Source organism: Myotis lucifugus, unplaced genomic scaffold, assembly GCF_000147115.1.
Source record: "Myotis lucifugus unplaced genomic scaffold, Myoluc2.0 scaffold_54, whole genome shotgun sequence".
NCBI classification, from domain to species: domain Eukaryota; kingdom Metazoa; phylum Chordata; class Mammalia; order Chiroptera; family Vespertilionidae; genus Myotis; species Myotis lucifugus.
In genome coordinates this window covers 1,116,866-1,139,410 of record NW_005871102.1, presented here as the reverse complement: position 1 = coordinate 1,139,410, position 22,545 = coordinate 1,116,866, and the positions used below count along the sequence as shown (strand labels likewise).

The 22,545-nt window shown below is 39.6% G+C and overlaps 2 protein-coding genes across 2 annotated transcripts in view; both read left to right on the top strand.

Moving 5' to 3' along the window:
* Positions 1-20,854, top strand: part of CENPL (centromere protein L) — a 23,194-nt gene extending 2,340 nt beyond the window's left edge. Inside the window, exons 2-5 of the mRNA XM_006088921.3 lie at positions 8,734-8,910; positions 11,767-12,018; positions 15,867-16,409; positions 17,875-20,854. Coding sequence (XP_006088983.1) covers positions 8,737-8,910; positions 11,767-12,018; positions 15,867-16,409; positions 17,875-17,946 — 1,041 coding nt within the window. The 5' untranslated portion in view covers positions 8,734-8,736 and the 3' untranslated portion in view covers positions 17,947-20,854. The remainder of the gene's footprint in view (positions 1-8,733; positions 8,911-11,766; positions 12,019-15,866; positions 16,410-17,874) is intronic.
* On the top strand, positions 14,857-15,686 carry LOC106697200 (phospholipid hydroperoxide glutathione peroxidase, mitochondrial-like). The gene has a single exon (XM_014456025.2). It carries the CDS (start codon positions 14,945-14,947, stop codon positions 15,455-15,457), a length of 513 nt encoding a protein of 170 aa, XP_014311511.1. The 5' UTR covers positions 14,857-14,944; the 3' UTR covers positions 15,458-15,686.
* Positions 20,855-22,545: the final 1,691 nt, after the last annotated feature.

Here is a 22,545-nt window from a genome sequence, read left to right as displayed (position 1 = left end):
CCGACCACTGGACTAGGTGATCTGGAGATCCCTGTGGGCGAGTATATTATTAGTCTCCAAAGATTTTATAGACCATCTTTAAGGATTTTGTTAGACTCTTCTAGAGGGCCTTGAGGCTTCCCCCCCCGAATATTATTATTATTTTTTTAATTTTAATTTTTTTTCTTTATTGATTAAGGTATTACATATGTGTCCCTATCCCCCCATTGTTCCCCTGCCCCCGCTCATGCCCTCACCCTCCTGGTGTCTGTGTCCATTGGTTAGGCTTACTAGTATATGCATGCATACAAGTCCTTTGGTTGATCTCTCCCCCTTCCCCCACCCTCCCCTACCTTCCCTCTGAGGTTTGATAGTCTGATCGATGCTCTCTATCTCTGGATCTTTTTTTAAAAAAAAATATATCTTTACTAATTTCAGAGAGGAAGGAAGAGGGAGAGAGAGATAGAAACATCAACGATCAGAGAGAATCATTGATTGGCTGCCTCCTGCACATCCCCTACTGGGGATCAAGCCCGCAACCTGGGCATATGCCTCTGGCCAGAATCTATCCTGGTACCCTTCAGTCCTTAGGCTGACGCTCTATCCACTGAGCCAAACTGGCTAGGGCTCTGGATCTGTTTTTGTTCATCAGTGTATATGTTGTTCATTATATTCCACAGATGAGTGAGAGCATGTGATACTTATCTTTCTCTGACTGACTTATTTCACTTAGCATAATGCTCTCCAGGTCCATCCATGCTGTTGCAAATGGTAGGAGTTCCTTCCTTTTTATATCAGCGTAGTATTCCATTGTGTAGATGTACCACAGTTTTTAATCCACTCATCTGCTGATGGGCACTTAGGCTGTTTCCAAATCTTAGCTATGGTAAATTGTGCTGCTATGAACATAGGGGTGCATATATCCTTTCTGATTGGTGTTTCTAGTTTCTTGGGATATATTCCTAGAAGTGGGATCACAGGGTCAAATGGGAGTTCCATTTTTAGTTTTTTGAGGAAATTCTTTACTGTTCTCCACAGTGGCTGCACCAGTCTGCATTCCCACCAGCAGTGCACGAGGGTTCTTTTTCTCTGCATCCTCTCCAGCACTTGTCATTTGTTGATTTGTTGATGATAGCCATTCTGACAGGTGTGAGATGGTACCTCATTGTCGTTTTGATTTGCATCTCTGGGGTGATTAGTGACTTTGAGCATGTTTTCATATGTCTCTTGGCCTTCCTTATGTCAAACTCTTTCAAAAAGTATCTATTTAGGCCCTGGCTGGTTTGGTTCAGTGGATAGAGCATCGGCCTGCAGACTGAAGGGTCCCAGGTTCGATCCTGGTCAAGGGCACATCCTCAGTGGGGGTGTGTGCAGGAGGCAGCTGATCGATGTTTCTCTCTCATGGGTGTTTCTAACTCTCTATCCTTTTCCCTTTCTCTCTGTAAAAAAATCAATAAAATATATATATTTTTAAAAAGTATCTATTTAGGTCTGTTGCCATTTTTTGCTTGGGTTGTTTATATTCCTTTTGTTAAGTTGTATGAGTTCCCTGTAAATGTTGGAGATTAAACCCTTATCGGAGAGATAACATGGGCAAATATGTTCTCTCATTCAGTGGGCTTTCTTGTTGTTTTGTTGATGGTTTTGCTGTGCAGAAGCTTTTTATTTTGATGTAGTCCTATTTGTTTATTTTCTCTTTAGTTTCCATTGCCTTAGTAGCTGTATCAGTGATGATACTGCTTCAGCATATGTCTGAGATTTTGCTGCCTGTGGATTCTGCTAAGATTTTTATGGTTTCCCCTCTTACGTTTAAGTCCTTTATCCATTTTGAGTTTATTTTTGTGTATGGTGTAAGTTGGTGGTCTAGTTTCATTTTTTTGTATGTATGTGTCCAATTTTCCCAACACCATTTATTGAAGAACTCTCTTGACTCCATTGTATGCTCTTGCCTCCTTTGTCAAATATTAATTGAGCATAGTGGTTTGGGTTGATTTCTGGGTTCTCTGTTCTATTCCTGGTCTATATATCTATTCTTGTGCCAGTACCAGGCAGTTTTGAGAACAGTGACTTTGTAATATAGCTTGATATCTGGTATTGAGATCCCTCCTACTTTGTTCTTCTTTCTCAGGATTGCTGCAGCTATTCGGGGTCTTTTTTTATTCCAGATGAATTTTTGGAGAGTTCGTTCTAGGTCTGTGAAATATGCCATTGGTATTTTAATGGGCAGTGCATTGAATCTATAGATTGCTTTGGGTCGTAATGGACATTTTAATGATGTTGATTCTACCAATCCATGAACAAGGTATGTTCTTCCATTTGTTTATGTCTTCCTCTCTTTTTTCAGTGTCCTATAGTTTTCTGAGTACAGGTCTTTTACCTCCTTAGTTAAGTTTATTCCTAGATATCTTGATTTTTTTTGGTGCAGTGGTAAATGGGATTTTTTAAAATCTCTCTTTCTGTAAGGTCACTATCTATATATATAATCTATATGTATAAAAGGCTGATATGCTAAGTGTCCCTCCACCCGTCTGACCGGTCGCTATGATGTGCACTGACCACGAGGGGGCAGATGCTCAATGCAGGAGCTGCCAGGCTGCAGTGACTTGGCAGTAGTGGTTCTCGGGTGATGCACCCCAAAATCAGAGAGGAGGGAGCCCAATTCCTCGAGGGGCTACACAATTCCACCTTTGGCCATGGGTTATGTTGTTGTTGGGGCACTGTCGGCCCCAAATCTGGTTTACTGTACACTTGGATTTGCGTTCCACACCCTGTACAACAGCGACTTTCCAGAGTGCCCTCTCACACTTCGGGACCCCTCTGGGTATGTTGGAGAGCTAGTTTCGGCCCGATCCCCACAGGCCAAACCGAGGGACCCAACTTGCCGGAGGGACCCAGCTCACTCTGCAGACACTGGGGAGGGATGGTGGGAGGTTGGCTCCAGGGCGTGTCTGGCCTGTCTCACCCAATCCAACCCTGCCGGCCACCTAATTAATTTCCTTTCAATGTGCATGAATCCATGCACTGGGTCACTAGTTGGTGTATAAAAATGCCATAGATCTCTTGGTGTTAATTTTGTATCCTGCTACTTTGCTGAATTCATTTAGTAAGTCTAATAATTTTTTGATGTAGTCTTTAGGGTTTTCTATGTACAGTATCATGTCATCTGTGAATAATGACAATTTTACCTCTTCTTTTCCAATTTGGATACCTTTTATTCCATGTCTAGCACTTCCAGGACTATGTCAAACAGGAGTGGTGAAAGTGGGCATCCCTATCTTGTTCCTGTTTGTAGGTGAAATGGTTTTAGTTTTTGCCCATTGAATATGATTTTGGCTGTAAGTTTGTCATATAAGGCTTTTATTATGTTGAGGTGTAATCCCTCTATTCCCACTTTGCTGAGGGTTTTTATCAAAAAAGGGTGTTGGATTTTGTCAAATGCTTTTTCTGCATCAATTGATATGATTATGTGATTTTTATCTCTCAATTTGTTTATGTGATGTATCATGTTTATTGGTTTGCAGATATTGTACCATCCTTGCATCCCAGCATAAATTCTACTTGGTCATGGTGTCTGATCTTTCTGATGTAATGCTGGATCCGATTTGCTAGAATTTTGAGGATTTTGGCATCTATGTTCATGAGGGATATTGGTCTGTAATTCTCTTTCATTGTGTTGTTGTCTTTATCTGGTTTTGGTATTAGGGTAATGCTGGCTTCATAGAATGAACTTGGAAGTGTGCCTTCCTCTTGAATTTTTTGGAAGTCTTAGGAAGATACGTTTTAGTTCTTCTTTGAATGTTTGGTACAACTCCCCTCTGAAGCTGTCTAGCCCCGAGCTTTTGTTTGCTGGAAGCTTTTTGATGACTGCTTCAGTTTCCTCCATTGTTACCGGCCTATTGAGGTTTTTAGATTCTTCCTGATTGAGTTTTGGAAGGTTGTATTTTTCTAGGAATATGTCCATTTCCTCTAGGTTGTCTAGTTTGTTGGAATAGAGTTGTTCATAGTATTGTTTAACAATCCTTTGTATTTCTGTGGGGTCTGTTGTTATTTTGCCTCTTTCATTTCTGACTTTGTTTATTTGGATCCTCTCTTTGCTTCTTTTTTTATTTTTAAAAATTTTGTTTTATTGCTTAAAGTATTACAAAGAGTATTACAATATGTCTCCTTCCCCCCCACCACCCCCCCTTGACCTTCCCCCGGCCTCCCTTACCCCCCAGTGTCTTGTGTCCATTGGTTATTCTTATATGCATGCATACAAGTCATTCGGTTGATCTCTTACTCTCCCCCCCCCTCCCGCCCCCACACCCTCCCCTGCCTTCCTGCTGTAGTTTGACAGTCTGTTTGATGCTGCTCTGCCTCTGTATCTATTTTTGTTCATCAGTTTATAATGGTATTTATTATCCATAAATGAGTGAGATCATGTGGTATTTTTCTTTCATTGACTGGCATGACTGCCTATTCCTTTTTTTTCCAAATATATTTTATTGATTTTTTACAGAGAGAGGAGAGAGATAGAGAGTTAGAACATCGATGAGACGAGAACATCGATCAGCTGCCTCCTGCACATCTCCCACTGGGGATGTGCCCGCAACCCAGGTACATGCCCTTGACCGGAATTGAACCTGGGACCCTTCAGTCCGCAGGCCGACGCTCTATCCACTGAGCAAACCGGTTTCGGCTTGACTGCTTATTTCACTTAGCATAATGCTCTCCAGTTCCATCCATGCTGTTGCAAATGGTAAGAATTCCTTCTTTTTTACAGCAGCATAGTATTCCATTGTGTAGATGTACTACAGTTTCTCTTTGCTTCTTGGTGAGCCTGGCTAGAGGTTCATCAGTCTTTTTTTTTTTAAATTTAATATATTTTATTGATTTTTTACGGAGAGGAAGGGAGAGGGTTAGAGAGTTAGAAACATCAATGAGAGAGAAACATTGATTAGCTGCCTCCTGCACACCCCCTACTAGGGATGTGCCCACAACCAAGGTACATGCCCTTGACTGGAATCGAACCCGGGACCCTTCAGTCTGCAGGCCGACGCTCTATCCACTAAGCCAAACCGGTCAGGGCAAGGTTCATCAGTCTTGTTTATCCTTTCAAAGAACCAGCTCTTGGTTTCATTGATCTTTTGTATTGTTTTTTTTCTTTTTGTCTCTATGTCATTTATTTCTGCTCTGATCTTTATTATCTTCTTCCTTCTGCTCACTCTGGGCTTTTCTTGTTGCTCTCTTTAAGTTGTAGAATTAGATGGTTTATTACCATTTTTTCTTGTGTTTTTGAGGTAGGCCTGTAGAGCTATAAACTTCCCTCTCAGGACTGCTTTCACTGTGTCCCATAGATTTTGGATTGTTGTGTTTTCATTGTCATTCATTTCCAGGATGTTTTTAATTTCTTCTTTGATCTCTTTGGTAACCCAGTCATTGTTTAATAGCATGCTATTCAGCTTCCAAGTGTTTGAATTTTTTTATTGTTTTTATTGTAGTTTACTTTTAATATTATGCTATTGTGGTCTGAGAAGATGCTTGATATGATTTCAATCTTCTTGAATTTGGAGAGACTTTGCCTGTGACCCAATATGTGGTCTATCTTTGAAAATGTCCCATGTGCACTTGAGAAGAACGTATATTCCATGGCTTTGGGGTGAAATGTTCTGAAGATGTCAAGTCCATCTGATCTAGTGAGTCATTTAGGATTGCTGTTTCTTTGCTGATTTTTTGTCTAGAAGATTTATCCAGTGATGTCAGTGGTGTATTAAAGTCCCCTACTATGATTGTATTGTTGTCGATCTCTCCCTTGATATCTTCCAGGAGTTTTTTTATGTATTTGGGTGCTCCTACATTGGGTGCATATATGTTTATCAGGGTTATATCTTCTTGTTGTATCAATTCCTTTAGTACTATGAAGTGGCCTTCCTTATCTCTTGATATGGCCTTCACTTTCAGGTCTATTTTGTCAGACCCCAGCTTTATTTTCATTTCCATTTGCCTGGAAGATATTTTTCCATCCCTTCACTTTCAGTCTGTGTGAGTCCCTTATTCTGAGGTGGGTCTCTTGTAGACAGCAAATATATGGGTCATGTTTTTTTATCCATTCAGCCACTTGATGTCTTTTGATTGGAGCATTTAGTCCAGGGGTGGGCAAACTTTTTGACTCGAGGGCCACAATGGGTTCTTAAACTGGACCGGAGGGCCGGAACAAAAGCATGGATGGAGTGTTTGTGTGAACTAATATAAATTCAAAGTAAACATCATTACATAAAAGGGTACTGTCTTTTTTTTTTTTTTAGTTTTATTTATTTCAAACGGGCGGATCCGGCCCGCGGGCTGTAGTTTGCCCACGGCTGATTTAGTCCATTTATGTTTAAAGTTATTGAAAGGTACTTGTTTGTAGCCATTTTTATTTTTTGTGCCTGTGTTCCTTCTTCCCTTTTTATTTCTTCTTTTTACACCAGTCCCTTTAGCATTTCTTGCATTGCTGGCTTGGTGGTGATAAACTCCTTTAGCCTTTTTTTGTCTGTGAAGCTCCTTATTTTCCCTTCAATTTTGAATGATAACCTTGCTGGATAGAGTATTCTTGGAATCAGTCCCTTGCTTTGCATCACTTTGTAAACTTCCTTCCATTCCTTTCTGGCCTGATGTGTTTCTGTTGAGAAATTATTTGATAATCTAATGGGAGATCCCTTGTATGTAACTTTCTGTCTCTCTCTTGCAGCCTTTAAGATTCTCTCTTTGTCCTGAACGTTTACCATCATAATTACAATGTGTCTTGGTGTGGGCCTTTTCGGGTTCATCTTTTTTTTTTTTTTTAAATATATTTTATTGATTTTTTACAGAGAGGAAGGGAAAGGGATAGAGAGTTAGAAACATCGATGAGAGAGAAACATTGATCAGCTGCCTCTTGCACACCCCCTACTGGGGATGTGCCCGCAACCCAGGTACATGCCCTTGACCGGAATCGAACCTGGGACCCTTCAGTCTGCAGGCCGACGCTCTATCCACTGAGCCAAACCGATTAGGGCTCGGGTTCATCTTGTTTGGGAATCTTTGTGCTTGTGTGACTGTTTTCTTCCCCACATCAGGGAAGTTTCTGACATTAGTTTTTCAAATAGGTTTTCTAACCCTTGTTCCTCTTCCTGTCGTTCTGGCACCCCTATTATTTTTATGTTGCTTCGTTTCATGTTGTTCCAAAGCCTCCCTTAGGCTCTCTTCCTGTCTTTTAATTTTTTTCTTCAATTGCAGTTCAGTTTGGGTGTGTTTTGCTTCCTTGTCTTCTAATTCGCTAATTTGGTCCTCCGCTTCTCCTACTCTACTGTTGAAACTTTCCATAGTGTTTTTTATTGCAGCTATATCACTCTTTATTTCTTCTTGACTCTTAACATAAGTTTTTGTTTTTTTTCATCCATCCGGTTTATAAACTGTATGACCCTTATTCTGAATTCTTTTTCTAACATATTGCATGCCTCCATTTCACTTAGCTCCTTTTCTGGCAATTCTCCTTTTTTTCCCTTTGGGGGTTTCTTTGCCCATTTTTTTCTCTCACTAAAGGACCTAGGTGTCGAGTTGTTTGGGGGCTGCTCCTCAGGCGGCAGCTGGTCCTCGGGCGGTTGCGGCAGCGGCTGCTCCTCAGTTGGTGGTGGCTCCTCTGGTGGGCGCTGCTTGCAACAGTGATGGCTCCTCTGGCTGGCGGGGGCAGGTTGCTCATGCGGCTGCTGCACCTCGGATGGGAGCAGGCTGTATGAGGCTGCTGCTCATGGTGCTGCTGCTTCTTGGATGGGGGCAGGCTGCTCACGCAACTGCTGCTCACGTGGTCGCCGCACCCTGGGCTCAGGTGTTGGGCTGGCCAGAGGGGAGCTTGCTTCGGAACTCACAGGAGGACCTTGGGGCTTTTAAAAAATATTTACCCCTGATAGCTCATTGTACACACGCACACCCACCCCCAGCTTCCCTTCCCTCCATTCCCACCCTCCCAGGAATGAGGGAGTCACTGATATAGACAGAAGTGTATAACAGGTGTTTTGGGAAAGAAGGTTAAAAAAACCCTAACTACTTGAAATTAGATTGGATTCAAGCATGATCTCAAAAATGGTGAAATGGAAAAAGGACACTTTAGATAGGGAATATAGTTGATAGGCAAAAACATGAAGACAAGAAAATGTGTACATTTAGGGGAAGTAGGAGGATAAGGACAGCTGAATTATGAAAGATTTTTAAGTACGGAGCAGAAGAGTAGAACTCATCACTATAAAGGTTTTTGCACAGGTATCTAACAATAAAGTGCCATTTCTGAAGGATGATTATTACCCTTAGATATGGAAGAAAAGGTTAGTTGTGGTAATAGAAGCTGGCTAAGGAAGTAGCTTTGGGAATAGATGACAGACTGTTCAAGAAAAATCTCAACAGACTGTGCTTAAGGACTGCATGTTAAAGAATGAAAGTGGGAGACTACTTAAATGAATTTAAGTTAACTTGGAATATTGACAGGAATTAGAAAATGGACCTGCTAACTTTTGGAAGAAGGAGGATGGGAAGGAGTTGAATTTAGTTTTGAACATACTGTGTCTGAGTCATCTGTCAGATATTCATAAAAATAGCCAGTAGCCATTGAGAAATACTGGACTTGGTTGAAAAGTCAAAATGGGAAGCAGGGAGGGGAAGGGAGAAAGAACTCCTTTATCGTGAGCAGAGGAAGCATTGAAACTGTGAGCATGAATTGACTTGTTAGTGTTTAGAATTCTGGTTTTATTTCTTTTTATGTAGACCATGGATTCTTATGCTATCCCAGAATCGACTCCCAGACGAAGTGCATCCTCAAGGCTTAAAGATCACTTTATAGGTGCTACTCCTCTGCAGAAGCGGTTGGAATCAGTCAGGAAGCTGACTTCATTTGTCCCGCCTTCACCTCAAAGGAAAATTCCCCAGTGTTCACAGTTGCAGGTATGCTTTTGTGTTACTCAATAATTGAGAATAGATGTGAACAGAACATCTCATTTTTTGTTACAATTTCTAGTACTTTTAGTATTTTCTCCATCCCTCAGGTAATAAAATAAATGAGAAACAGCAAAAAGAAAGTTATTCACACTGTCAGGAAGTAGTACCTCCTTTGTTATGTCTTTTAAACCCTTTGATCTAGAACACTGCCACAATATTTCTTTGTCTTTTACGACATAGACATTTTTGAAGAGTATAGTTTTCTCCTTTCCCTTTTTAAAGTAGAATATGCCTTATTTTGTATTTGTGTGCTGTTTCCTCACGATTAGGTTGAAGTTGTGTATTCTTGGCTGGGATACTATATAGGTGCTATTGTGTCCTGGGGGAATGACATCTGGTACCACATAGGTAATGTTAATTTTGATCATCCTGTCAAGGTGTTGCCCAATAATTACTGTTTTAGTTCCCTCTGCAACTAATAAGCATCTATGGCAGCCGTGGGCAAACTACGGCCCGCGGGCCGGATCCGGCCCGTTTGAAATGAATAAAACTAAAAAAAAAAAAAAGACCGTACCCTTTTATGTAATGATGTTTACTTTGAATTTATATTAGTTCACACAAACACTCCATCCATGCTTTTGTTCCGGCCCTCCGGTCCAGTTTAAGAACCCATTGTGGCCCTCGAGTCAAAAAGTTTGCCCACCCCTGATCTATGGGGAGATATTTTAAGATAATGCAAATATCATGTTCCTTATCAAAATTTCCCCCTAGACTTAACATCCATTGATAATTTTTGCCTGACCCCATCTTTATCATGATGGTTGCAAAATAATGACTTTCTAATCTCCCTTTACTCCGTATTTACCAATCAGCTTTTGGCATTCTATTTTAAGCCCTTTTCTTTTCTCCTCCATTTGTTTATTGGAGACTTGAACTCACGAATTCCTGTTTTTCAAATTTTTGTAATTCATTACCAAGTTATTTTGGTGTTTAAATTGGCTCAGATTTATCTGGTGGCATCATGCTCTGTTTTGATCATTCGCACACGACCCTGACGGTATGAAACATTAGTAATTTGTAATTTTACTGAAACATGAAATAAAGCCCCAGGCAGTTTGGTGTGTGGTTTTGAGTCACTGAGCTAGGAACCTGGCTATCAGTCACTCAGACCTTCCTGGTAACTTTGTTTTCTTAACACTGTTGTGCGCACAGTATCTTTTGGGATATGAGAAAAGTTTTGCTTCTTTGTGACAACTTTCTTAAAGAAAAATTGCTAGTGCTGGTAATGAAAGTGATAGTTCCTAACCACTAAACAGAAACTGTATTAATTAAAGTTTGGATTGTCCAATTCAGTACTCCCTTATGTATATGATACAAATAATTTTGCCATACCTTTTGCCTAGTAACTTTGTCAGAACAAATGTTTTTGTAAATAAACAACTAGTGAAAGTTCTAAAAGATAGTGGTGAGACTATCTCACGAAGTATGAATTGTATAGAAAAATTCAATTCAGGATAAAACTAGGAGCTATAGAGTGTCTGTGAAGACTCTTGCTCAGTAATGACATAGTGCCAATATAGTGTAGGTGAAGTGTTGTTTTTTTAAATAAATTATATTTTTATTGATTTCAGAGAGGAAGGAGAGGGAGAGAGAGAAACATCAATGATGAGAGAGAATCATTGATCGGCTATCTCCTGCATACCCCCTACTAGGGATCGGGCCCACAACCTGGGCATGTGTCCTTAACTGGAATCGAATCTGGGACCCGTCAGTCTGCAGGCTGATGCTGTATCCATTGAGCCAAACCAGCTAGGGCTGCTTTTGTTTTTGATGGTACCTGTGGTTCTAATAGAGCATGGCAAAAATACTCCCAGGTATCTTTTTATTTAATCTACCAAATTAGGCATTGTGTCATAGAATGGCATAGTGTGCCAGGCACTTTTAAAAATTACTTAATTAAATCCAATAAAATTAGTTGCTCTAAGAATAATTATTATTTTCAAAATCTATAACTTGAAGTTTCTACAAGTGAAACATAAATTTTCATCCATTAATATTTATTGAACACCTGTTCTAGATAGCACTGCTCTAAGTGCTAGAAAGTAGTAGTGAATAAAATAGACAAAATTCATGATTTCATTAAACTCATTCTCTAGTAGGAAAAATAGACAGTAAAAGTCACACAAATTCTATATAATCTATATAATAAAAGCCTAATAAGCAAATCGACTGAATGGCGGAACAACTGGTAGGCAGGGGGTGGGGCTGGAGAGCGGGGGGGCGCCAGGCCAGCCAAGGCAGGTGCCAGTGGGCAGAGGGAGGGGACGGTGATTGGGGAGGCGGCGGCGACTGGCAGTGGTGGAGGGGCAATTGGGGGGCGGTGCCGGCTGCTCACCGGCCAGTGCTGTCCCCTGATTGGCCTGTGGATCACCTCCCGCAGAGGGAGGCCAGACTTTGGCTTAGGCCCACTCCTCTGAGGGCTTCTGCTCTGTGAGAGGGCGCAGGCTGGGCTGAAGGACTGTGCACCAGGCCTCTAGTGTATAATATCAGATAGTCATAAATATAAAGCATGTTAGGAGTTAGAAAGTGACAAGTTGGAGTGGGTTCAGGTGCTACTTTAGGTACAGTGGCCTTTTGAGTGACATTTAGGCAAAGACCTGATTGAAGGAAAGGGACAGGCCAGGTACAACAAAAGCAAAGGCCTGTTCAAAGATCTTCAGAGTCCTGCAAACTCCAGTTTGGCTGGAGTGCAAAGATCAGGTACCCAGCCATAGATTAGTATTAAATACTATGATTAAATTCTTATTTACTAAAGTTTCCTAATTCTTAAACTTCATTTGCTGTGATCTTTTTTTTTTTTAGGAAGATGTTGATCCTCAAAAGGTTGCATTCCTTCTACATAAGCAATGGACTCTGTATAGTTTAACTCCCCTGTATAAGTTCTCCTACACAAATCTCAAAGAGTACTCTAAATTTCTGAGTGCATTTATTGTTGCTGAAAAGCAAAAAGGACTTGCTGTGGAAGTGGGCGAAGACTTGAACATCAAAGTGATTTTCTCTACTCTCCTGGGAATGAAAGGAACACAAAGGGACCCTGATGCATTTCTCGTCCAGGTATAGTATAGGCAATGCTTGCTAGGGAAAATAATCTGCATTGTCTTGGTTTGGACATTGTGCTAATTGTTACAGTTTTTGAATTTCTTTTTTCTTTTTTTTAAATATATATTATTGATTTCTTACAGAGAGGAAGGGAGAGGGATAGAGAGTTAGAAACATCGATGAGAGAGAAACATCGGTCAGCTGCCTCCTGCACACTCCCTATTGGGCATGTGCCTGCAACCAAGGTATATGCCCTTGACCGGAATCGAACCTGGGACCCTTGAGTCCCCAGGCTGACGCTCTATCCATTGAGCCAAACCAGTTAGGGCAGTTTTTGAATTTCTTAAGCTTGTGATTTATAACCTCTTATGTCTTATTTGACCAAATTTAAAGTAGATAATGACCAACTTAAAAAATACTTATTACTTCAGGGTGGGGCAATACAGAGTAGGTTTACAGTTGTGAGTAGTGAAACAGAGTTTATTCTTGTATTATTTATTAATTATTGTATTATTTTCCATATGAACAACTGTTAACCTACTTTTGCCTCACCCTGTATAACATGTTTATTTTAGAAAACTTAAAAAATAAAGTACAAAGAAAGTTAAAAACCACAGTTCAGCATCTTGGTATACATCTTTTTGGCAGTAGATAATCTGAATAGGCCTATGTCTATTAAAGAAGTTGGATAAATAATTAATAACCTTCCAAAATAGAAAGCATCAGGTCCAGACAGTTTCGCTGGTGAATTCTACCAAGCACTTAAAGAAGAAAATAAACCAATTATCTACATTCTCTTTCAGAGGATAGAAGCAGAGGGAATACTTTCTAACTCATTCTGGGAGGCCAGCATTACCCTAATACCAAAAACAGACTAAGACACTATAACAAAAGAAAACTACAAATCAGTATCCCTCATGAGCATAGATACATCCATTTAGCTATCTGTATCTATTAAAAATTGGGATTATATTGCCCATATTTATTTGCATTATGGCTTTTTTCCTAATAATTAATGTTGAAGATAATTACTCATATCATTAGGATTTTTACTGGGATTAAATTTCTAGAAGTAGAATGTTAACAAAGAAAATATGTAACTTAGCCCAGCTTGTGTGGCACGATGGTTGAGCATTGACCTATGAACCAGGAAGTCATGGTTCCATTCCCTATCAGTGCACATGCCTGTGTTATGGGCTCAATCCCCAGTGTGGGGGCATGCAGGAGGCAGCCGATCAATGATTCCCTCTCATCATTGATGTTTCTCTCTCCCTCTCCTCTGAAATCAATAAAAATACATATTTTTAAAAAGTAACTTATTTTTACATTTTGTGATATAGGTCAAGTTACTCTCAGAAATGTAACCTTTTACCTTCCTATGTGCAGTGTATAAAAGTAATATAACTAACTTTTGATTTATTCAGAAACTGAATTTATTTTATTCATGCCTGCTACTTCTGTTTATGAGGTAACTCGTCTTAGTCATTGATAAGTTAAATTCTGAAACAGTTGAACAGACCTAATTTGTTTATTTGTTACACATCAGGGGTCAGCCAACCATGGACTGCATGGCCAAGTCTGACCCATGGCTTATTTCTGTAAATGAGGTTTTATTGGAGCAGAGCCCCTTTCATTTGTTTATGAATTTTCTATGGCTGCTTTTGTGCTACAATAGCAAAGCTGAGTATTTGCTATGGCCCACAAGCCCTAAAGTATTTACTATTTGGTCCTTTACAGAAAAAGTTTGCTGAGCCATGGTATATATAGGTCATGGTATTTGCAAGGATCTCAAGATGCCTAGGATTAGATTCAGCTGCATATGACAGAAAGCTTAAATAATAGCAAATTAAACGAGATAGAGGTTTATCTATCTTACAGAGGTGTATGTAGGTAAGCTATTCAAGGCTGGTATATATATGCTTTATGATATTATTAATAATAGGCCCCTTCTCTCTTCTCTTTTATCTTTTGGTGTGTGGCTTCCATCCTTAAGGTGGCTTTATAGTCTAAGATGGATCTTGGAGCTCTAGATATATGCAAGTTTCCGGCAAAAATTAGAACGAAGATGGGAAGGGCCAACAGGATGCCTACTACCGCATAAATCTTTAGTGAAACTTTCTGAGATCCAGAAGCTTCTCTTTATTTTATTTTTTATTAAAATTTTTGTTGTTGTTAATCCTCACCCGCGGATATTTTTTCATTGATTTTTAGAGAGAGTGGAAGGAAGAGGGAGAGACAGAGAGAAACATCGACGTGAGAGAGACTCATCAATTGGTTGCTTCCTACACGCACCCTGACCAGGGCAGGGATACCTGCAACCGAGGTACATGCCCTTGACCAGAATTGAACCTGGGGCCCTTCAGTCTGTGGGCTGATGCTCTATCCACTGAGCCAAATTTTAAAAATATATTTTTATTGATTTCAGAGAAAGGAAGGGAGAGGAAGATAGAAACATCAATGATCAGAGAGAATCATTGATAGGTTGCCTTCTGCACACTCCCTACTGGGGATCGAGCCCACAACCTGGGTATGTGCCCTGACGGGTAATCGAACCATTACCTCCTGGTTCATAGGTCGATGCTCAACCCCTGAGCCACACGGGCTGGACTCATTTTGCTTTTCAATGTTAAAACTTTTCATATTTAAAATTTACCTAAATAAATGAAGCCCTAGTAAAATCCTCACCTGAGGACATGAGAGAGTTCAAGCACATTGCATTTGGTGACCTTTTACTGCTCCTTCTAAAGCTGAGATCTTTTTCCCCCTGATGCTGTACTTGGTTGTACCATATCAGTAGCTTTTATTTTGCATTTTGGTTGTACGAAGATCTTGCCATATACCGTGTCTCTAGTGTATAAGAATATTAGGAAGCCGCCCGTGCCGCCTGCTGAAGCCAGCGCTTCTGTGTGGTGCTCTTGCCGTGCCCGGCGTGGCCAGCACCATGTGCGCCTCCCGTGACGACTGGCGCTGTGCTCAGTCAATGCACGAGTTCTCAGCCAAGGACATCGACGGGCGCATGGTTAACCTGGACAAGTACCGGGGCTTCGTGTGCATCGTCACCACCGTGGCCTCACAATGAGGCAAAACAGACGTAAACTACACTCAGCTTGTCGACCTGCACGCCCGATATGCTGAGTGTGGTTTACGGATCCTGGCTTTCCCTTGCAACCAGTTTGGGAGGCAGGAGCCAGGGACTAATGCCGAGATCAAAGAGTTCGCTGCCAGCTATAATGTCAAATTCGATAGGAATAGCAAGATCTGTGTGAACGGAGATGATGCCCACCCTCTGTGGAAGTGGATGAAAGCCCAGCCCAAGGGGAGGGGCATCCTGGGAAATGCCATCAAATGGAACTTCACCAAGTTCCTCATTGACAAGAATGGTTGTGTGGTGAAAAGGTATGGTCCCATGGAAGAGCCCCAGGTCATAGAGAAGGACCTGCCCTGCTACCCTTAGCTCCACAAGTGTGCACCCCCACATCTGAGCCCACTGCCTGCGCCCCTCGGAGCCTTCCACCCGGCACTCATGACAGTCTTTCTAAAAACCAGCCTGCTGGTGGGGCAGACCCGAGAACCCGGCGTGCACTTCTGCCGGAGGAAGGCCCCTCGGCCGGCCTGGCTCGCAGCTCTGCACCCCGACCCCGGCTGCCTTGTGGGAATAAAACTTACAAATTGGAAAAAAAAAATATTAGGAAAAAGGTCAGTGAACTTAATAAAACCTAAAATGATTAGGGACACTGTTCTTTGTTTTTTCGTAAGTAATATAATGTCTTCGTAGTTTTAAATGTACTAATTACTTTTGAGGTGATGTAATTTAGGAGTAAATGTACTTTTGAACTTAATGAACCTGTTTTCTTTCTTTGTAGATTCTGTCAAAATCTCAATTGCCATCTGAGAACAGAGAAGGTAAAGTGTTGTGGACTGGTTGGTTCTGCTGTATATTTGGAGACAGTCTTCTGGAGACTGTTTCAGAAGATTTCACCTGCTTACCCTTATTCCTTGCAAATGGAGCAGAGACTAATACAGCCTTAATTGGAACCTGGTTTCAGAAAACTTTTGACTGTCATTTCAGTCCTTTAGCAATCAATGCATTTAATCTTTCCTGGATGGCAGCTATGTGGACTGCATGCAAAATGGACCATTATGTGGCTACTACTGAGTTTCTTTGGTCTGTACCGTGTAGCCCTCAAAGTCTGGATATTTCTTATGCCATACATCCGGAGGATGCAAAAGCTTTGTGGGACAGTGTCCACAAAGCCCCTGGGGAAGTTACCCAGGAGGAAGTTGACTTGTTCATGGACTGCCTTTGTTCACATTTCCATAGGCATTTCAAAATTCACTTATCAGCCACAAGATTGGTTCGCGTTTCAACATCTGTAGCTTCAGCACATACTAATGGAAAAATAAAGGTTAGTTTGAACAAATCTAGTTAAGTAATTTTTCTTATTGTTGCATAGTTTTCAAAATGTATGGTGATTGCATTTTCCACATGGACTAAATAAATTGAATGTCTGCCAATAGAGACATTTTATTTTATGCTTTATAAAAGATTTATAAAAATGTTTAGCCTTTTTGATTCAGCTTTTTTATAAAAAAATTCATTTTTAGAGAGAGGAAGGAAGAGGGAGAGAGAGAAACATCAGTGTGAGAGCAAAATATGAACCGACTGTCTCCTGCACGCCCCCTACTGGGGATTGAGCATGTGCCCTGACTAGAAATTGAACCAGCAATTTTTCAGTGTACAGGATGATGCCCAACCAACTGAGCCACCCTGGCCAGGGCTTGATTCAACTTTATTATGGAAGGATACTATGTGTTGTGTGCTACAGATTTTGGAAATAATATGAATTACTCTGTAGTAACTTTGAAACTTTCAAAATAGTTTCTTGTCAAACTTTGAAATAATAATCAGATAACAGGATTTTGTGTTAGATAAGGAAATTATAGCCAGAAACATATAACTAAGATAATCATTTTCATATTTTAGGCTTTTCTATCCCTGCTGGAAAAGAAATAATAAAGACAGCCCTGACCGGTTTGGCTCAGTGGATAGAGTGTTGGCCTGCGGACTGAAAGGTCCCAGGTTTGATTCTGGTCAAGGGCATGTACCTTGGTTGCAGGCACATCCCCAGTAGGAGGTGTGCAGGAGGCAGCTGATCGATGTTTCTCTCTCATCGATGCTTCTGGCTCTCTATCCCTCTCCCTTCCTCTTTGTAAAAAATCAATAAAATAAGATAAAAAAAGGAAGTAATAAAGACATTGTTTTACTGTTCATGAAGTCCTTATTAGAGTAAGTATGAAAAACCAATTGAAAGTAGGCCCTTAAGTATATTAAAATATGTTAATATATTTAAAATACATTCATATACAACCACCATAAACACTCAGTGAATACTGGCTTTGTCACTGTGCTAGGAGTTTAACATACCTTAATTGTAATCTGTTAGCCAGGTTTCTGCCATCTACTTTGTTTTTATAAGATACTTTTGGAATATATATATATATATATATATATATATATATATCCCTTTGAGAAGAAGGAAGCTATGAACCTCCTAGAAAATGTAAATACTCAATGTGTATATAAGTTCAAGGGGTTCAGAGATGCCCTTCCTCCCCTCACTCTTTAGGCAGGAGTTAGCCTAAGCACGGAACTCAGGATAAATAAGAACCCTAGTCTAATTACTTCTAAGCACCATTGACCATAGTTGTGAATTTATTAGACTTAGAGCAGCAATGGTTTGTTTTCATATTCATATCTTAGCTTGCAGATAGGGAATTTAAAATAATCCTGGAATATTTATCAAATACAAACTACTTTATTATCATAATTCTATTTTAATTTTAAATGTTGTCCCTTTTTTTTCTTTTCAGATTCTGTGTCATAAATACCTTATTGGAGTGTTGGCATATTTGACAGAACTGGCAATTTTTCAAATTGAGTGAGGCCTTGTGGGGATCATAAGTCATGGATTTTATACCTTTTTCTCATTGTTTGATTAATTGCTATGCTGAGAAGGGACTGCAGGAGAAATGGGCATCCATCTCTGCATCTGTTTCCTCACAGTGCCTTTGGAGGTGCCCGTAGAAGCCAAGAAGGATCTAGAACAGAAGGTGGTAGGGCATGAACCACAGCCAGGCGCTTCTGTAATAGTCATGACTATCAGGGGTGCCAGTCTCTAGAAGATGCTGAGTTGTTATTTGTTGGCCATCTTCCTAAAAAATATGTAATGTTTAGTATGTCAGACGTTTCGGATTCAAATGAGAGAGCTCTAATATTCAGTATTTCTGACTTGGGTCTCTAAAACTTTTAGTTCCTTGTAAGCATTTTAGACTTGCATTGAGAGAATTTCTGTCTTGTAAAGACATTTTCCTAGCACAATTTTGCTGTAGAGAACTAGCAATCAAAAAATCCTCTGCAAAGGAAACTAAAAATGAATATGGATTTTTAGAAGCCATTAATATGCTTGTTTTTAATATTATTCATTTCTTATTGCAGTGTTGAATTAAATATATTCACTTTTAAAATGAAGCAGTGTGTTTATCAATATCTTGGTGACAGATATTTAATGTTTGAGGAATGGGAAGTCATGGGCTTTTTCTCTAGCACAAAGGTTACAAACCAACAATTACGGAGAGTCATACAAATTGTACATTGGAAAGGCAGAGAGTTTCTTCATTCCCTAATTTTGCTTTAGCACAGTGCTTGGTAAATATCTGTAGATAAAATAAATGAATTTTAACCAACTCTTCCATTTTGCAGATGAAATGTACTAACTTTTGAGACTTGCCCTAGCAGTTATATCTAAACCTCTTTTTACTACTGAGCATAGAAAAGTTTTGTTTTACTTTAGAAACCATGTTTTTAAAAACCTTGTCTGGGGGAAAATATCTTTAATAGGCTATTATTCTAAAAACAAAAAACAAGGTCTGGAGTGTGGTATTGTTTTACATTAGGAACAGAAGAGGTAGTAGAAAAAGCATGGGCATTGGAGTCAGACATTCATTCATTCAACTAATATTAAGCTCCTACTTTATACTTAGAATTGTATTGGGTAATAAGAATATAGTAGTGAAGACAAAAAAGGTCCCTACCCTGTGGAAATTATATTCTAATGGAGGAAGGCAAAAGATAATTTCATATGGAGATAAAACACTATAAAGAAAATAAGGCAATGAGATGAGAAAAAGGGTGAGTGGGATGGGCCTACTTTACTTACAATTGTCGAAGAAGGGCTCTCTGAGGAAGTGACAGGGGAGCTGAGTCCTGAGTGAGGAGCAGGAACCAGCCACCTGAAGATCTGAGGACGAGTGTGCTAGGCAGGTGACACTACAGGAGCAAAGGCCTTGGGACAGGTAAGGGCTCAGTTTGAGGAACAAAGGGAACGTATGGCTGGAGCACAGTAAGAGTGGAGTAGTGCGAGATGGAACTGAAGGGACTATGCAGCAGAAACTTCTTCCATGGTGTTATGACTCCCAACTTTTGGCTGGGCACATGGCTGCCCAGAAACAGGAAGACATTTTCCAGCCTTTCTCAGAGGTCTCTTAAGTTCTGACCCCTGTAAGTGGAAGCGTTATGTAGAGCTTTCAGGAATCTTCCTTAAAACACAGCAAGCATGTACCCCTTGCTCTTTTCTTCTTCCAACTTCGCTGCTTGGTACACATGTAATGACTGGTACTCTAGCTGCTCTTTTAGGTCACAGGGATGAGGGTCAGTCCTAAAGACCGGGGAACATGGCCTGGAAGGAGTTTGTGCCCTGAGGACTTTTAAAAATATATGTATTTTTATTGATTTCAGCCTCCTGCATGCCCCCTACTGGGGATCAAGCCCACAACCCGGGCATGTGCCCTTGACAGGAATTGAACCCGGACCCTTCAGTCTGCAGGCCGACGCTCTAACCACTGAGCCAAACCTGTTAGGGCCCTGAGGACTTCTTGAAGCTGAACCCTGTACCAGCCTTGGGAGGTCTTCCTTTAGACATGTGTGTCAGAGAAGTAAACTTCCATCTTGTTTTAAGCTATTGCTGTTTGGGTCTCTTGCTCATAACCAAACCTAATCCTAATACCTAGAGGCAGGATTCCCATCATCTCAGTTTTCATAGGGACTGTGAAGAAATTGGATTTTATCCTAAATGCAATGGGGAGCCCCTGAAGTTTTAAGCAGGAGAGTAATATCACCCACTGTATATTTTATAAGGTATTGGAGAAATTGTAGGGAGACAAGAGTGGAAGAGGGGAAACAGGTAAAGGGGTGTTAGAAATGGTACATACTCTATGGAGAAGTTAGTGTATAGTATGCTCTCTTTTATGAGGAATGGAGGAATATGTGTGTGTATTTCCCTATGTTAAAAAAGCAACAATGGAAGGGACAAGTCAAAAACTAATAAAAGTGGTTACTAATAGAAAAGAAGGAATTGGGGAGAGGAGACAGGAATGAAAGCCTTAGTATCTTAAGGCTTCTTTGAATGTTCCATTTATAGTATGGAACCATATAAGTGGTTTATATAGCTATAAAACAAAATCAGATCCAAAAGGAAAAAAAAGCAATCCTTAAAATTGGAAACAAATGAACCTAAATATATATGAAGTTCATGCTATAATCACACGAAGAACTATTCTTAGTATCTTTACTACTATTTTGACTGTGCATCGTTAGTGGTCTATATCCTAGGAAAAGAGCAGCAAAGGAATATTAAATTTCATTCAGTTATATTTTTATTAATATTGGTATTTTACCACTATTATTAAGATGAAACGTAATTATAACAATGTTAGGAACCAAGTTTTACAGTGTAAAAGATACACAATTATAATATCAGGTAAGCTAAGTAGAAACTATACTACTAAATTTTAATTGGAAATATCAGAATGAGCTCATTTATTTTTGAAATGCAAAAAGTTTTAAATATTTTTTTAAAAATATATTTTATTGATTTTTTTACAGAGAGGAAAGAAGAGGGATAGTTAGAAACACTGATGAGAGAGAAACATCGACCAGCTGCCTCCTGCACACCTCCCACTGGGGATGTGCCCGCAACCAAGGCACATGCCCTCGACTGGAATCGAACCTGGGACCTTTCAGTCCACAGGCCGACGCTCTATCCACTGAGCCAAACCGGTCAGGGCAAAAAAAAAAAAAAAGTTTTAAATATTGATGAAGTCTAGTTTATCAATGTTTTTATTGTCCTTTTGCTGTCATCTAAGAAATCATTGTTTAATCTTCAGTCCTGAAGTTTACTCTTATGTTTTCTTCTATGGATTTTATAATTTTAACTCTTAACTTTAGGTCTGTAATCCATCTTGAGTTAATTTTTATGTGTGGTGTGAGGTAAGCATCCAAATTCATATGACATATGGATATTCATTTGTCCCAGCACCATTTATAGAAAAGATTATTTTCCCATTGAATTGTCTGTCACCTTTCTTAAAAATCAGTTGGCTATAAATGTTTATTTCTGGATTCATTGATTTATAATATGTCAGTTCTCATTGCCTATACCACACTGAATTGATTACTGTAGATTTGTAGTGTTTTTTTAAATCAGGAAGTATGACTTTTCTAGCTGTTTTCAAGGTTGTTTTGGCTATTCTGGGTCTTCCACATTTTTATAAGAATTTTAGCATTTGTTGGTCAATTTCTGTAAAACAGTTTTGATTTTGATAGTGATTGTGTTGAATCTGTAGATTTGGGGAGTATTGTCATCATAATTATATTAAGTCTTCCAATCTATGAATGTGGGATATTTTTCCACTTATTTAAACCTTTCAAAATTTTCAACGAAGTTTTATAGTTTTCAGTATACAAATATTGCACTTTGTTAAATTTATTCCTAAGTATTTTATGCTATTGAGACTAGAATTGTTTTCTTAATTTCATTTTTGGATTGTTTGTTACTATTGCACAGAAATACAATTGATTTTATATATTGCTCTTGTATCCTATGGCCTCACTAGAGTTGTTTACGTTAGTATTTTCAGTGAATTCCTTAGGATTTTCTATATACAAGATTGGTGTCATTTGTGAATAAAGCCAGTTTTATTTTTTAATTGCAATCTGGATGTTTTATATATATATATATATATTGTGCTAACTTGCCTTGGCTACTCTTCAGTATAAGAAATAGAAATGGTGAGAAAGTATGTCTTGTTCCTGATGGTAATGGGAAAGCATATTTCACTATTAAATATGATGCTAGCTGTAGGTGTTTCATAGGTGTCCTGTCAGGTTAAAGATGTTCTCTTCTATTTTCTAATTTGTTGAGGGAGGGGTTTTTATTATGAATGGATGTTGAATCTTGTCAAATTTACTTTTTTGTATCTATTGAGATGATTATAACTTATTACTCAAAACTATACTCATTACTTCTGGTTTCTAGTTTCATATGGAAGGAGGTTGGAAGTTGCCACTCTGTCCTAAGCAATAAGTAAAAAGGAGAACAGATGGAAAAGTTAATTACTCTTTTTAGGTCCCTAAGAGAGGGGAGGACACAGGGCAAATTGGTGCCCCCAAGACTGTAGAGACAAACAGGTGAATACAGGGAGTCA